Source organism: Prionailurus bengalensis, chromosome D1 (genome assembly GCF_016509475.1).
Source record: "Prionailurus bengalensis isolate Pbe53 chromosome D1, Fcat_Pben_1.1_paternal_pri, whole genome shotgun sequence".
NCBI lineage: Eukaryota > Metazoa > Chordata > Mammalia > Carnivora > Felidae > Prionailurus > Prionailurus bengalensis.
In genome coordinates, this window is record NC_057346.1 from 11646296 (window position 1) to 11661560 (window position 15265).

General features: G+C 39.4%; 1 protein-coding gene across 1 annotated transcript in view; it reads right to left on the reverse strand.

Moving 5' to 3' along the window:
* Window positions 1-316: 316 nt before the first annotated feature.
* The window catches only part of TMPRSS5 (transmembrane serine protease 5), a 71818-nt gene continuing 56869 nt past the window's right edge, over window positions 317-15265 (reverse strand). Inside the window, exon 12 of the mRNA XM_043579369.1 lies at window positions 317-700. Coding sequence (XP_043435304.1) covers window positions 698-700 — 3 coding nt within the window. The 3' untranslated portion in view covers window positions 317-697. The remainder of the gene's footprint in view (window positions 701-15265) is intronic.

Here is a 15265-nt window from a genome sequence, read left to right on the forward strand (position 1 = left end):
TTGTGTTGGTGAATGGCCACCTTGGTGTCCTTGGCCGGCAGCCCCGTATCTCTACTCTCTGCTTCCACCGTCACTGTGTGTGACATCTCCCTGTGTGTCTCTGTCTTCACAGGCTGTGGCAGTTTCCTCTTTTTATAAGGACACCAAGCATATTGGATTAGGGCGCACATTAATGACTTTGTCTTAACATGGTTACATCTGCAAAACTCTATTTCCAAATAAGATCACAGTATCAGTCAGGGTTCTCCAGGGAAACAGAACCAAATATATACATGTATAACATTATATTTTATACAATGAAATGGAGAAAGAGAGAGAGAGAGAGAGATTGATTTATTTTTTGTAAATTGGCTCAAGCAATTATGGGGGCGGGTGAGTCCAAACTCTGTGGAGCAGCCAAAAGCTGGCAGGGTGGAAATTCAGCTAAGAGGTGATGTTGTAGTCTCAAGTCCCAAAACCATAGGACAGGCCAGCTAGAAACTCAGGCAGGATTGCTATGTCTAGAGGCAAATGTGGGGAGAGCAAGCCCAGGCTGTGTGCACCTCTCGTTGTCCGGCTCCCTTCTTCACTCAGAATGGAGCAGCTCACAGTGAGGTGTGGGTCTAGGTCTCCTGCCCTGTCACAGTTCAAGCCAAGATTCTGACATCCCAGGGGAAAATGAACTCACGGGCAAAATCCACCAGCCACCTGAGAAGCATCACTGTAAAAAGAAAGACAACAAACTGCACAATCAACACAGGATAAATTAGAACCAATGGCACAAACTGATCAATAATGCAAAATAGGTATAATAAATAAGAGAAGGCAATGGTAAGATGAAGCAAAACAAAGCAGTTATTAAAAAGAATCAAATAGAAACACCAGATACAAAAAATTTAATCATTGAAACAAAGCATTCAATAGATGATGTAAATAATAAAAATGGATTCCACTGGAACATAGACAAGTGAGCAAGGTGATCAGGTTGATGTCTTCTCCAGAATGACACCGGGAATAAGAAAGATATAACAGAGGGGCGCCTGGGTGGCTGATTCGGTTAAGCCGACTTCGGCTCAGGTCATGATCTCGCGGTCCATGGGTTCAAGCCCTGCATTGGGCTCTGTGCTGACAGCTTGGAGCCTGGAGCCTGCTTTGGATTCTGTGTCTCCCTCTCTCTCTCTGCCTCTCCCCTGCTCATGCTCTGGTTCTCTCTCTGTCAAGAATAAACATTAAAAATAATTTAAAAAAAAGAAATATATAGAATTAGAAGCTAATAAATAGAAAAATAAGCTAATAAAATGTAGGTGTTATCACCTGTATACTAGGAAGTCTTGAAGAAAAGAAAGAAAGAAATTTTAAAAAGGAAAGTGTCAAAGAAAAAAATAGCTAAGCATTTTCCAAGATTAAAAAAAAGATGAAAAGCTACATGGGCTCATGGGGTGTCTAATCAGAAAGACATGAGAAAACTCATGCCTAGACACATTACAAGAACATTTAAAAACATGGAGACAGGGGCGCCTGGGTGGCGCAGTCGGTTAAGCGTCCGACTTCAGCCAGGTCATGATCTCGCGGTCCGTGAGTTCGAGCCCCGCGTCGGGCTCTGGGCTGATGGCTCAGAGCCTGGAGCCTGTTTCCGATTCTGTGTCTCCTTCTCTCTCTGCCCCTCCCCCGTTCATGCTCTGTCTCTCTCTGTCCCCCCAAAAATAAATAAATGTTGAAAAAAATATTTAAAAAAAAATAAAAACATGGAGACAAAGGCAAAACTCTAAAGGCTGCCAAAGAAAAGGAGATGGTCCTTCATGAAGGAATGAGAATCTGATAGACATCTAATTTCTGTTCAATAGTTAAAACACAGGCCAAAAGACAGACATGTATTCTTTTCAAAGTGTTAATGAACTTCAAGCCAAGGATCTACCTTGAACAAAAACAAAGATTTAAATATGCCATAAAAATAATCTCGGGCATAAAAGGCCCAAAGAAGCTAATACATGAAAGTCTCTTACAAACAAAATTCTCTCTTAGCGAATGTGTTCTAATTGGAAAAGAAATGAATCCATAACACTACTATGAGATAAAAATGAAATGAGAATCAATAAGTAACTTAAAAAAGTTAATTCTGTATTAAAAAGTAGAGGGAGGGGGCGCCTGGGTGGCGCAGTCAGTTAAGCGTCCGACTTCAGTCAGGTCACGATCTCGCGGTCCGGGAGTTCGAGCCCCGCATCGGGCTCTGGGCTGATGGCTCGGAGCCTGGAGCCTGGTTCCGATTCTGTGTCTCCCTCTCTCTCTGCCCCTCCCCCGTTCATGCTCTGTCTCTCTCTGTCCCAAAAATAAATAAACGTTGAAAAAAAAATTAAAAAAATAAAAATAAAAATAAAAAGTAGAGGGAGAAGGAGAGCTAGAGCTAAAAATAAATAGAGAGAGAAAAAGAGTGAGACTGAGAGAGAAAGAGAGAATATCAAAAGTATTCATAACACACCCGGAAATAAACTCTGGGCAACACTAACACAACAAATGAGCAGTGGATGAAAAATAGTTCTTTGCAAAGGGAGCCAAGTGCAAAGTGAGCATATACTTATTTTGTTATAGAGAAACATATAAACACTGATAGAGAACCTATGAGAAAAAATAAACACATATATGATTTTTAATAAGCTTAATATAACCATCAAAATGAGTAAAAATAGAAGTCAAGGTTTTCGAACAGGCAGAAGAAAACTGTATCTGATGAAAGACATGAAAGGGAAAAAAAGCAAAGAAAAGTAAAATACAGTAAGTATAAATTAGAAATAAGAGGAGTGAAATAAACACTAATATAAAATCTACTACATAATTTGTGTTCCGGATTGAATTGTGTCCCCACAAAAAAGACACATTGGACTTTTAAACCCCAGTACCTCAGAATGTAACCTTATTTGGAAATAGGGTTGTCTCAGACGTAATCAGCCAAATTAAGATGAGATCATACTGGAGCAGGGTGGGACCCTAACTCAATATAACTGGTGTCCTAAGAAAAAGATGGACACAAGAAGACAGAGACGCAGGGAGAAGGCCATGTGACAACAAAGGCAGAGATTGGAATTATCCAGCAGCAAGCCAAGAAATGCCTAGGAAGAGATAGAAAAGGATTCTCCTGCAGTTTTCAGAGGGAGCATGGTTCTCCTGACACCTTGATTCCAGGCCTCTGGCCACCAGAACCACAAAACAGTACATTGCTTTTTATAAAGTGTTTTCTTTTTAAGTTTATTTATTTATTTTGAGAGAGACAGTGAGAGTGTGAGTTGGGGAGGGGCAGAGAGAGAGAGGGAGACAGAGAATCCCAAGCAGTCTCCACAGTCTCAGAGCAGAGCCCGGTGCGGGACTTGACCTCAGGAAACCAGGAGATCATGACCTGAGCCAAAACCAAGAGTCGAGGCTTAACTGACTGAGCCACCCTCGCACCCGGGTTTCTGTTGTTTTAAGAACCCAGTTTGTGGTACTTTGTAAATGGCAACCCTAGGAAACGAATACAATTTGTAATGGATGAAACTCGGCAATCAGAAGACAGAGATTCACAGACTGGAAGGTTTTTCTCTTTTGAAAAATAATAATCGGCAATGTTTTCTCAAAGGAATATTCATAAAATACAAGGTGACAGGAAAGCTACAAATAAAAGGATGGAAAGGGGATATGCAGTAATTCCGAGCCAAATAAAGCAGGAGAGTGAATTGAGTGTCAAATAAAACTGAATTCAAAGCAAAAATAAATCATAAAGAGGGATGTTTTTTAAGGAAAACAAAATCAGAAAGCTGTAACAATTTTGAACATACATGCCTTTAAAGAACAGCTTCAAGATATAAGACGCAATAGCATAACTACAGGGAGAAACATATAGAAATTATTTCAGAAACTTTTAAAAATGTTTATTTATTTTTGAGAAAGACAGAGATCATCAGTGGGGGAGGGGCAGAGAGAGCTACAGAGGATCCCAAGCAGGCTCCATGCTGACAGTGTCCAGCCCAGTGTACAGCTCGAACTCACAAACTGTGAGATCATGACCTGAGCCAAAGTCGGGTGCTCAACCTACTGAGTCACCCGGGCACCCCTGTATTAGAAACTTTTGTACAACCATCTAAGAAACTAAGAAAATGAGCAGACAAATAATAAGGGATGACAGAGGATATTCAAATGACATGATTCACACACTTGAAATAATAATTATATGGGAAGGGAGAATAACTTAAAAAAACTGACTAACAAGTGGGAAAAACACATTTTTTTGAGCACACACTGAACATTTAAACAATTTACCATTTAGCAGATCAGAAAGAGAGACTCAACACAGGTACCAAAAATCAACATTATACACATTATTATCTGAGCACAATGGATTAAAGTGATAAGCTATCACTTTAATACCTTTAAGGCCTTTACATCTGGAGAGTAAATGGCATGATACTCAATAACCCTTGGGTTAATAAGAAAATATAGAGGAAATTATAAAATACTTGGAAATGAATGATAATGGGAAAAGTACATGACAGAATTTAAGAGACAGCTAAAACAGCCTGAAGAATAAAATTTATGGCTCTGAACTTATTTATCAGAAAAAAAAAACAATTAAAAATGAGCTAAGGTTGTAGGCTTTTTTCCTTCCAAGATTAATTAACATATGGTGTAGTATTGGCTTCAGGAGTAAAATTTAGTTATTAATCACTTACATATGACACCCAGCGCTCTAAGGAGCTAAGGTTTTAACTCGAGAATTTAGGGAATGAACAATAGAACAAATATAAAAAAAAGAAGAAGAAAGAGAAAAAGTAAGGGCAGAATTCAATAAACAACTGGACCAAAGCAGAAGCAACTACAAAGTAAGTAAAAACCAAGCCAGAATCTGGACTTTTGGAAAGATTGCTAAGATGTACTAACCTCCATCAGGAACTGATAAACGTGAAAAAAGATGCAGATATACAAAATTCAGAATCAAAAAAGGGAAAATACTTATAGACACCAAAGAGATCAAAATAATCATATAAAAGAGCATTACGGATAGCTATTCACTAGTAAAATAAAAGCAAAGATAAAATATATTTAAAACATTAAAATATTTAAAATTTATAGAAAAAGTATAAAATATAAAACTGACTCAAGAAAAATTAGGAAATTTGAACAAATTGGCAACCAATACAGAAATTGAAATGATTGGGGTGCCTGGGTGGCTCAGTCAGTTAGGTGTCTTCGGCTCAGGTCATGATCTCACAACTTATGAGTTCGAGCCCCGTGTCAGGCTCTGTGCTGACAGCTCAGAGCCTGGGGCCTGCTTCGGATTGTGTGTCTCCCTCTCTCTCTCTGCCCCACCCCTGCTTGCTCTCTGTCTCTCAAAACTGAATAAACATTAAAAAAAAAAAAAAAAAAAAAGAAAAGAAACTGAAATGATTAATAACAACAAAAAAGGGACACACACTCCTATCACAAGGGGGAAACATGGCCTCAGGCAGTTGGTTTTACAGACGAGAGCTCAAAAAACATCTGGAACAATTTGCTTCAGAAAGTAGAGAAAAAGAAAAAGCTACCCAGCTCGTTCTATTAGACTAGTATTAGATTAATTCCAAACCCTAATAAAAAAGGAAGAAATAAAGAGAATGGCTCTTTTTCACTTACAGATCCCCCAGATCTTAAATATAATATAAGCCAACCAAAGTCAACAAAATATAAAAAAGTAATAAGTCATAATTAAATTAGGTTTATCCCAGTAATGTAAAGATCATTTGACACCAGAAATCGTTGGATATGATCCATATCCTAGACTAAAGGAAAAACACTAAATGATTTCAAAATTTTTAATTTTATTAGAATTCCACATATACTTATGATAGAAACCCTCAGAATAAATAAAAGGGAATTCCCTTAACTTAATAAAGGAATTATGCCCCAAATATACAGCACATATCATACTGAATAGAGAAGATTAGATTAGACATGGTGTTCATTATCACCATTTCTGGGTATCCTGGCCAAGACTTGTCATACTAATAACAGCACAACAACAAGAAGTTGTAAGAATTCAGGGGTGCCTGAGTGACTCAGTCGGTTAAGTGTCTGACTTTGGCTCAGGTCATGATCTCACAGTTTGTGAGTTCGAGAGCTGCATCAGGCTCTGTGCTGACAGCTCAAAGACTGGAGCCTGCTTCGGATTCTGTGTCTCCCTCCCTCTCTGCCTCTCTCCCTCTCTCAAAAATAAATAAACATGAAAAATTTTTTTAATTAAAAAAAAAGAAGTTGTAAGAACCCAATGGGAAGTGATGAAACTGCTATCATTTGCAAATTATATGCTCATCTATGAGGAATGCCAAACTGTAAAATTCAGCAAGGAGGCTGGATACAAAAACAGTCTCCAAAGATCAGAAGCATTTCTGCGGATCTATAATAACTATCTAGAAATAGAAACAAAAAAAGACATGATTCACAACAGTGACAAAATCGATAACATAATCAGGAAATAAGCTAATAAAGAATGCACATTCTTCTAAAGGCATAAATTTAAAATACTATTAGTGTTTAAAGCTTGTTTAAAAGATATAAAGAAGACAACTAAATGGAGAGCTCTCTTTTCCCCCAAATTAATCTATAAAATCAATGCAATCCAATTAGAACGTAAGCTGAATTTTTGGAGGAACTTGACAAATACTTCTACAATTTATTTGGAAAAATAAGGATGTCAACTAGCAAAAATCAACTTAAAAATACAGTACTCCAAACCACTGGTCATTAGGGAAGAGCAAACAAAACCACAAAGAGATGTCACTTGTCACCTACTAGGATGTCTATCATAAAAACACCAGAAAACAAGGTGTGTTGGCAGGAATGTGGAGAACTGGAGCCCTGATGCATTGCTGTTGGAAATGTAAAATGGTGCAGCCACTGTGGAAAACGTTTTGGCACTTCTTCAAAAAAGTAAAATATAGTATTACCATCTGATCCAACCATTCCACTTCTAGGTATTTACCCAAGAGAACTGAGCGAACAGATACTTGTACACCCATGTTTACTGCAGAATTATTCACAACAGTCAAGAGGTAGAAACAATCACATGTTCCTGGGTAGTTCAGTCGGTCGAGTGTCTGACTCTTGATTTTGGCTCAAGTCATGATCTCACAGTTCGCGGGTTCGAGCCCTGCATTGGGATCTTTACTGACAGTGTAGAGCCTGCTTGGGATTCTCCCCCTCTCCCTCTCCCTCTGCCCCTCCCCTGCTTATGTTCTCTTTCTATCTCAAAATAAATAAATAAGCTTTTTTTTTTTAAAAAAAAGGTAGAAACAACCCAAACATATATCACAAATGACTAAATAAATATGATACATACATACAATGGAATATTGCTCAGCCATAAAATGGAAGGAAATCCTGAAACATGCTACAGCATGGATGAATCCTGAAGGCATTATGCTTAAATGAAATAAGTCAGTCACAAAACGACAAATACTATACGATTCCACTCATAGGAGGTTCCTGAAACAGGCAAACAGAGAGAGAGAGAAAGTAGACTAGAGGTTATCAGGGGTGAGGGGGAGGACGGGTTGGGGAATTACTGTTTAACAGGTACACAGTGCCTGTTTGGGATGATGAAAAGTTTCTGGAAATGGACAGTGGCGATGATTACACAGCCTTACGAATGGACTTCATGCCACCGAATTGTACACTTAAAAATTGTTAAAATGGTAAATTTTACATTATTTATATTTTACTACCATAAAAAATACAGCAGAAAAAATAACCAATATACAACAGTAAAAGAAAATATAAAATCCCTAGGATTAGACAAATAAAAATTCAGCTGGTCTACATGATAAGTGTACAACATGGCTGGAAGATGTTAAAGAAGACCATACCATTTTCCTGAATGTGGAAGTTCGATATGGCAAATATGTCCATTTTGGCCAAGTAGATCTATAAATTTATCGAAGTTCAAAAATTGTGCTGTTTCTGGAGACGCACTCATGTATACCTGTACTTACACATCACATGCACCTTTGAAACTGGGTGCACACTGAAACTCTAGAGAACAAAGGGAAAAGATACTCTGGCTCAGTCTGTCATTTTTTAAATTTTTTATAATGTTTATTTTTGAGAGAGAGAGACAGAGCATGAGCATGAGCAGGGAGGGGCAGAAAGAGACGGAGACACAGAATCTGGAGCGGGCTCCTGCTTCAGAACTGTCAGCACAGAGCCCAACCCGGGGCTCAAACTCACGGACCGTGAGCTCATGACCTGAGTTGAAGTCGGACGCTTAACCGACTGAGCCACCCAGGCTCCCCTCTATCATCTTAATCCAATCTGTCAAAAGCCTCTTCTGGTTTGGGGGGAAGGAGTTAAAAAAGAAACAAACAAAAGGCTAACTAGATGAGTAGAAGTCATTTCACCATGCATCTCTTCTCTGGAGAAAGAAGCCTCCTTCTTTTACCCAAAAGAAATGTTCTCGAGATACCAAAGTGGGCAGATCCCTCTTTGGTTCCACAGATACCCCCTGAGTCTGTAGACAGACAGATGCTCTCAGAACAGACTGAAGTGGTAAGAAATGGAAGAGAGACTTTGCTAAGCTTATTGGAAAGGCAGGAGGGACCTCTTTCCAGATGTCTGTATGGTGGAGGGTCCATTCTCAAACCTGAAGGGACCCAGGCTCCCCTGCCACCCTGATAAACAGAATCTTGGGGAAAGAGAAGCCCTGTACTGAGAGGAACCACTCTGTGCTGAATGATGGCTCCAGCCAGCCGGAGCAAAATTAGGAAGAGGAGGAAACTCAACTGTGCTCTATCTCCCAGTACCCTTTTTCCTTCTTGCCCTTTTTGGTCTTTCCTTGCTGTGCCCTTTCCTCACTCATTCACTCACACAACAAATACTTCTTGAGCTCTTCCTATGTGCCAGGCACAATGTCTGGCATCCAGGACTCTGAGGAAAGCAAGGATTTAGGCACCAACCCAAAGACCTGGAGATGTAAAATGCTCCTTCTGCCAACTTCTCTCATGAGGATTTGTGTTTTAAGAGCCCTCAGAGAGAAGGCAATGCTTAACCCAAAGGTTATCACTTCTCTAATAGAGGGTTTTAAGATATTGCTATCTTTTGGGGAAGAGAAAATACTTTGGCCAGCAAAAACGTTTCCATTATTCCTCATAATGCCAACAATAGCTGGCATTACAGCTCACAACAAAGTCTCCCTAGAACATTTCCTCATTCCACTATGTGGTGACTTTCCCCGTGCAGCAGTGATTTCCACCATGGGATATGCCAGAAGATCTATGAAGTATGAGAAAAGAATATGAGACCTTCTCATTCTTCACAACTTTCTCAGCCTATAAATTTCCCATAGGCTTTACAACATATACATTAGTGCAAATGTACAGGTAGAGAACTTATGAATAAAAACATAAGCAAAAACTGGAGTGTGTGCTCAAAGGAAAACATGATCAAAAATTGTGGATCCCTGATGTAACAAGAAGTGTGATCTGTTATACTTAAAACCAGTCTTGGTAGGAACAGTCTTGGCAGGTGCCTGGGATTTTAAGGCGTGTGTCCCCGCACTAAGGTGCAGCTCAGTTAACTCTGGGTCATTTCATCCCAGTCCCACAGACAGAAGGAAATTCTAGTAAAACAATAAGGGAAATGAGGGAGTCAGAAACATAGACTGGAGGGAGAATTGGCTCTTCCAGGTCACTGGCTCATTCATGGGCAACATCCCAGGATCTAAAAATAGAAGAACCATCTGCAGTTTGCCTCCTGGAGCTGGGGCTTGGACGAGCCCCAGGACAGACCCTTACAGACTGGTGGCCGTGATGACAGCACGGCCTCTCAGGTGACCTCAGCAGATAATGGCCAGGGGCCAAAGCAAGATGCTTCCAAAGCCAGGATCCTCACAGTAAAATTAGAGTAGCAGGAATAAACAGAGACATGAGCTCTATACCAGAAAGCTGGCTCTTGTTTCTTAGTCCAGAAACTGGCAACAGTGTAGGGAAAGGAAAGAAGTCTAGAAAAGAAGTTAAAAAATCAGATGGAGTCTCCATTCTCAAGGTTACATACTGTGTGATTCCAACTATAGGACGTTCTGGAAAAGACAAAACTATGGATATGGTTAAAAAAAAAAAATCACTGGTACCCAGAAGTTGGGATGGGGACAGAAGACTTTTCAGGGCAGTGAAAATCCTCCACATGATACTATAATAATGGATATATGTCATTATACATTTGTCCAAATCCACAGAAGGTACAACACCAATTTTGATATATCACTGTAGGTTGATCAACTATAACAAAGTGACTCTCTGGTCAGGGATATTGATAATGGGGGAGGCTATGCATGTGTGGGGTTAAGTGGTATATGGGAAATCTCTACACCTTGCCCTCAATTTTGCTGTGAACGTAAAACTGCTCTAAAAAAAAAAACACGAAGTCTTAAAAAGATTAAAACCCCTGCAGTCCTGAATTTGCACTGGAAGTATCAGTATTAACTAATGATATTTTTTGTATGTATTTTCTAGCTTTGACCATTGAAAAGACCAAAAGCAATGGCTAAACCTAGAGCAATGAGCAAATCCTAGCACTAGACTATGACCTTTATAGTCATTTCTCCCTAAAATGAACCAGGGCTCTAAGGAGAAATGGCGGATTCTAGGTCTTAGACAGGAAATTTGCAATAGGAGCTTAGAAGATCTTATCTTACCAGAGACCTATCAAAGACAACCAGGGCCATGTCTAGGACATGCAGGAGCCAACTTGAAGAGGCTCCTATGGGCGAAAGATGGAACACTTTGAGCATCAGTAAGAATAAATACAATTATTTAAACACATCAAATTATGTTTAAATCCATGAGTTTGTAACGTTAAATTTTTTTTAAAACTTCATTGGATGGTTATCTTTGGAGAATTCTAGGGAACCATTACCTGAAAACTGGCAAATAACGACAACAAAAAAATCAAGATCTATCTTGCCCCTTTTTTTGTGAACTATCTCAAGAAAAGCAAATAATTGATGAGGGTAACTTTCTTTTTCAGCTGTCTGGCAGCTAAAAAATGAAGGCAGCATGCTAGAATTAGAATATCGTGAATATGCATCCTCCAGTGGAGAACGGATCCAGCCCATAGTAGTTCTGTCCAGTATGGTAGCCAGTAGCCACATGTGGCTACCGAGCACTTGAAATGTGGCAAGTTCGAATTGAGATGTGCTTTAAGTGTAAGATCCACACTGAATTTCAAAGACTTCATTTAAAAAAAAGAATGTAAAATAATCCATTAGTAATGTTTCTATTGATTTCATGTTGAAATGATAATATTTGAAACATATTAGACTAAATATAATATATTATTAAGATTAATATTACCTGTTTCTTTTTACTTTTTCTAAATATAACTACTAGAAAATTTTAAATTACTTATATGGCTTGAATTATGCTTCTATTTTGTAGGACAGATCGAAGCAATACCCACCAATACAATAAGCACTAACAATACAACAGCTAACCAATGTTATATGCCTCTCGATAAAAGTATACAACATTGCCTAGGATGGATTTTTTCTTAAAATATCGACACTGGGGGCACATGGCTGGCTCAGTCAGTAGATCATGGGACTCTTGACCTCAGGGTCATGAGTTCAAGCCCCACAGTGGGTGTGGAACCTACTTTAAAATATGTGTGTGTGTGTGTATACACATATATAAAATCTGATACTTTATATTTAGCTACTAAATTCAGTAGATACAGGTGGAAGAGATAAGGTAAATGATACCATGAGCACACAATGAGCAAAATCTTGAAAATAGGAAACTAATTCTACAAACAAATCACCCTGTTAGTACAACAGATAAATTGCAAAGAAGGGAAAAACAGGAAGAAGAAAGCTAGCAATGAAGAAGAGATTTAAAAACATCAACTAGTTGTGAGGTATGGACCTTATTTGGATCTTGATTTGAAAGAACCATAAAAATAAATAAATAAATTAGGATACAATAGGATTGATTTGAACACTAACTGGATACCTGGTCATATTAAGGAATTATTCATAATTTAGGTAATGATATTACAGTTATTTTTATAGGTCACTCATCATTTAAAGATGCAAACAGAATATTTATGAATAACATGGTAGGATCTCTAGGATTTGCCTGGAAACAACGTAGGGATGGAGAGATAAGAGTGGGGATGGTATGAAACGAGATGGGCTGTAAGTAAATTGTTGGTAAAGCAGGATCATGAGGACGTGGCTACTTGTTACACTCTTGCACTTTTGTACGTGTTTGAAATTTCCCATAGTAAATGTAAATGGAATGCGTTATATGTAATAGTATTCATTATTAAAAGTGGAAAATCACAGGGGCACCTGGGTGGCTCAGTTAGTTAAGTGTCCGACTCTTGATTTCAGCTCAGGTCACGATCTCACAGTTCATGAGAACGAGCTCTGCATTGGCTTCTATGCTGACAGAGTGGAGCCTACTTGGGATTCTCTCTCTCCCCCCTCTCTTCTACCCTTCCCCTGCTCATGCTCTCTCTAAAAATAAATAAGTAAACTAAAAAAAAATAAATAGGGGCACCTGGACAGCTCAATCGGTTAAGTGTCCGACTTCAGCTCAGGTCATGGTCTTGGGGTCGTGGGCTGGAGCCCCACGTCAGGCTCTGTGCTGACAGCTCAGAGCCTGGAGCCTGCTTCAGATTCTGTGTCTCCCTCTCTCTCTGCCCCTCCCCTGCTCACACTCTGTCTCTGTCTCAAAAATAAACACTAAAAAAATATTTTAATAAAAAATGAAATAAACAAAAATTTTAAAATGACTTTTTAAAAAGTTGGACAAGTAGATTATAAACCCACAGGGTTAGCATGTGGAATCTGGCAAACAAATCAGTAAGCTTATTTCATGTGGTCCCAGAGACTGGGGACTCCAGTGATTGTGCCCAGAGACACAGAGGTCAGTCAAATACAGTGCATGAAAGATAAATGTGACTCCCAGACTGAAAGAGACAAAGCACAAAGGTTCTGGATGCTTCAACTGAAATCAGTACCAGAACTCAAGACAGAATCCTGGGTTCTGGTGATGGGAGAACTCGAGTCAGTTGCCTAAGTCTGAAAGGACCAGGCCACACCGGGCTCGGCAACGTAATGGGTTTTTATTTTTTAATCTGGGGCCAGGACCAGAAATTCTTCTGCAAGCCAGCCACATGATTGCTTCGCTGATACCAAAAGGGAGGGGAGAGCAATAACCTCCTCTCATTCACTGCCAACTCTGTGCCAGAGACTCACCCAAGACTTCCCTTTAAACCTCGCATCACTGGATGCAGGTATTGTTCACGGCTCTTCATAGAGGAGGAATCAGAGACTTGGAGCCTTCAATCATTCACTCAAGTTCACAAAGCCAACAGATGACAGTGGCAGGATTCGCACCCATGTCTTACTAACTCCAGAGCACTTATTTTTATATGTTAGGTTATGTTGTATCTGTTAGCACACACATACAGACTAATATTGAACATGACACAAAAGTGAGTCGGGATAATGCCCTGTTTTATGTGCTACTTCGGTGCCTCACTGCTCAGGGTTCCCCTCAGACCAGCACCATGGGCACGACCTAGAAGCTTGCTAAAAACACAGGATCTCAACCCAACTAAATTGGGATCCACACTTGGACAAGGTACACAGGTGAGTCTTATGCACACTGAAGCTGGAGAACAGCTTCAGTGCGTTTAAACCTGAAGAGTCCAAAATGACATAACTGATTCAGTCAACTGTAAACAAGTAAAGGTAAATTTATTAATTGATCCAAGTCTCTTAGCATAAATGTTTGCCCTACGGTTCTTCCCATTCTTCCTGTTCATGAGTTTTGTGTTAGGTAATTAAAATGTTTTTAAGGTTTTAAACCTATAGGTAGCTAAGGTTTTAAGGTTTTAAACCTATAGGTAACCTAAGGTTTTAAGGTTTTAAACCTATAGGTAGACCTCATCTGGGACCATGGGCTGCAGACCAGAGAGGCAATTCAGGGTTCCTGACTCCTATTTGAATCTCCAGGGAGTTCTATATTCTAATGAAGACTCAGAAAGTGAAACCTTCCCACCCTAGTTCCCAAGGCATCCAGATTCTATGAGGGTGAATGTAGCAGCCCCATTTTTATTTTTTTCACATTTTTAAAAATTTAAATCCAAGTTAGTTAACATATAGTGTGATAATGATTTCAGGAATAGAATTTAGTGATTCATCACTTAAATATAACACCCAGTGCTCATCCCAACAAGCGTCCTCCTTAATGCCCATCACCCATTTAGCCCATCCCCCAACCCATAACTCCTCCAGCAACCTCTGTATTTAACAGTCTCTTATGGTTTGTCTCCCTGTTTTCATCTTATTTTTGCTTCCCTTCCCCTATGTTCATCTGTTTTGCATCTTAAGTTCCACATATGAGTGAAATCGTGTGATATTTGTCTTTCTCCGATAAGAGAATGGCAAGGTTTCTTTCTTTTTAATTGCTGAGTAATATTCCACTGTATATATGTACCACATCTTCTTTATCATCAGTTGATGGACACTTGGGTTCTTTCCATACTTTAGCTACTGTTGATAGTGTGTGGCAGCCCCATTTTAGAAGCTGGTGGACCTCACCCAAATCTGTGTGTGCCTCACCATTTCCCAGACCCCTTGTCATAGACTGGCCAAGTGATGGAGTTCTGGTCAATAGGGTGTGGGAGAAAGTGATGTGTGCCACTTCCAGGCCCCCAGCAAATCCCACACCAAATTCCATCAGAGAGCCTGGCAGAACCACAAAAGAGAAGGAGCCTGGCTGGGCCCCTGAGTCACCACTTGGAAGGAGACATCCGACAGCATAACCCAACCCCATCAACATAAAATTTTATGTTGATGGGCCACTGATATTTGAGGGTTGATATAATGGCTAGCGTTACTTAGGGTGGCTAGAGAGTGCTACTAACCTATCACGCCATCTGGGATCCAGCCCAAGAAGCCAAAAAGGCGAGATTTTCTGAACATCTGAGACAAGAGTAGGTAAAAGTAATTGCTTATATATTAGTCAGGGTTACTCTAACACACAGAATGGCCTTTTGCCAGAAAATAGTATTTAAGTCGTACTGTGTGTATAAACTAGTTTCACTACTGACAAATTAAAGTTCTGAATTATAGTGGAGATGAAAATCACATCTAAATTTACAGAATTGTCAATGTAACACAAGTTATTATTTGCGAGGGTTGGGGGGAGGGTAGTAATATGCTTCCTGAAACAGCCAAAGATTCTTTTTTTCCTAAAAGCTGATTATACATTTGTTGCTA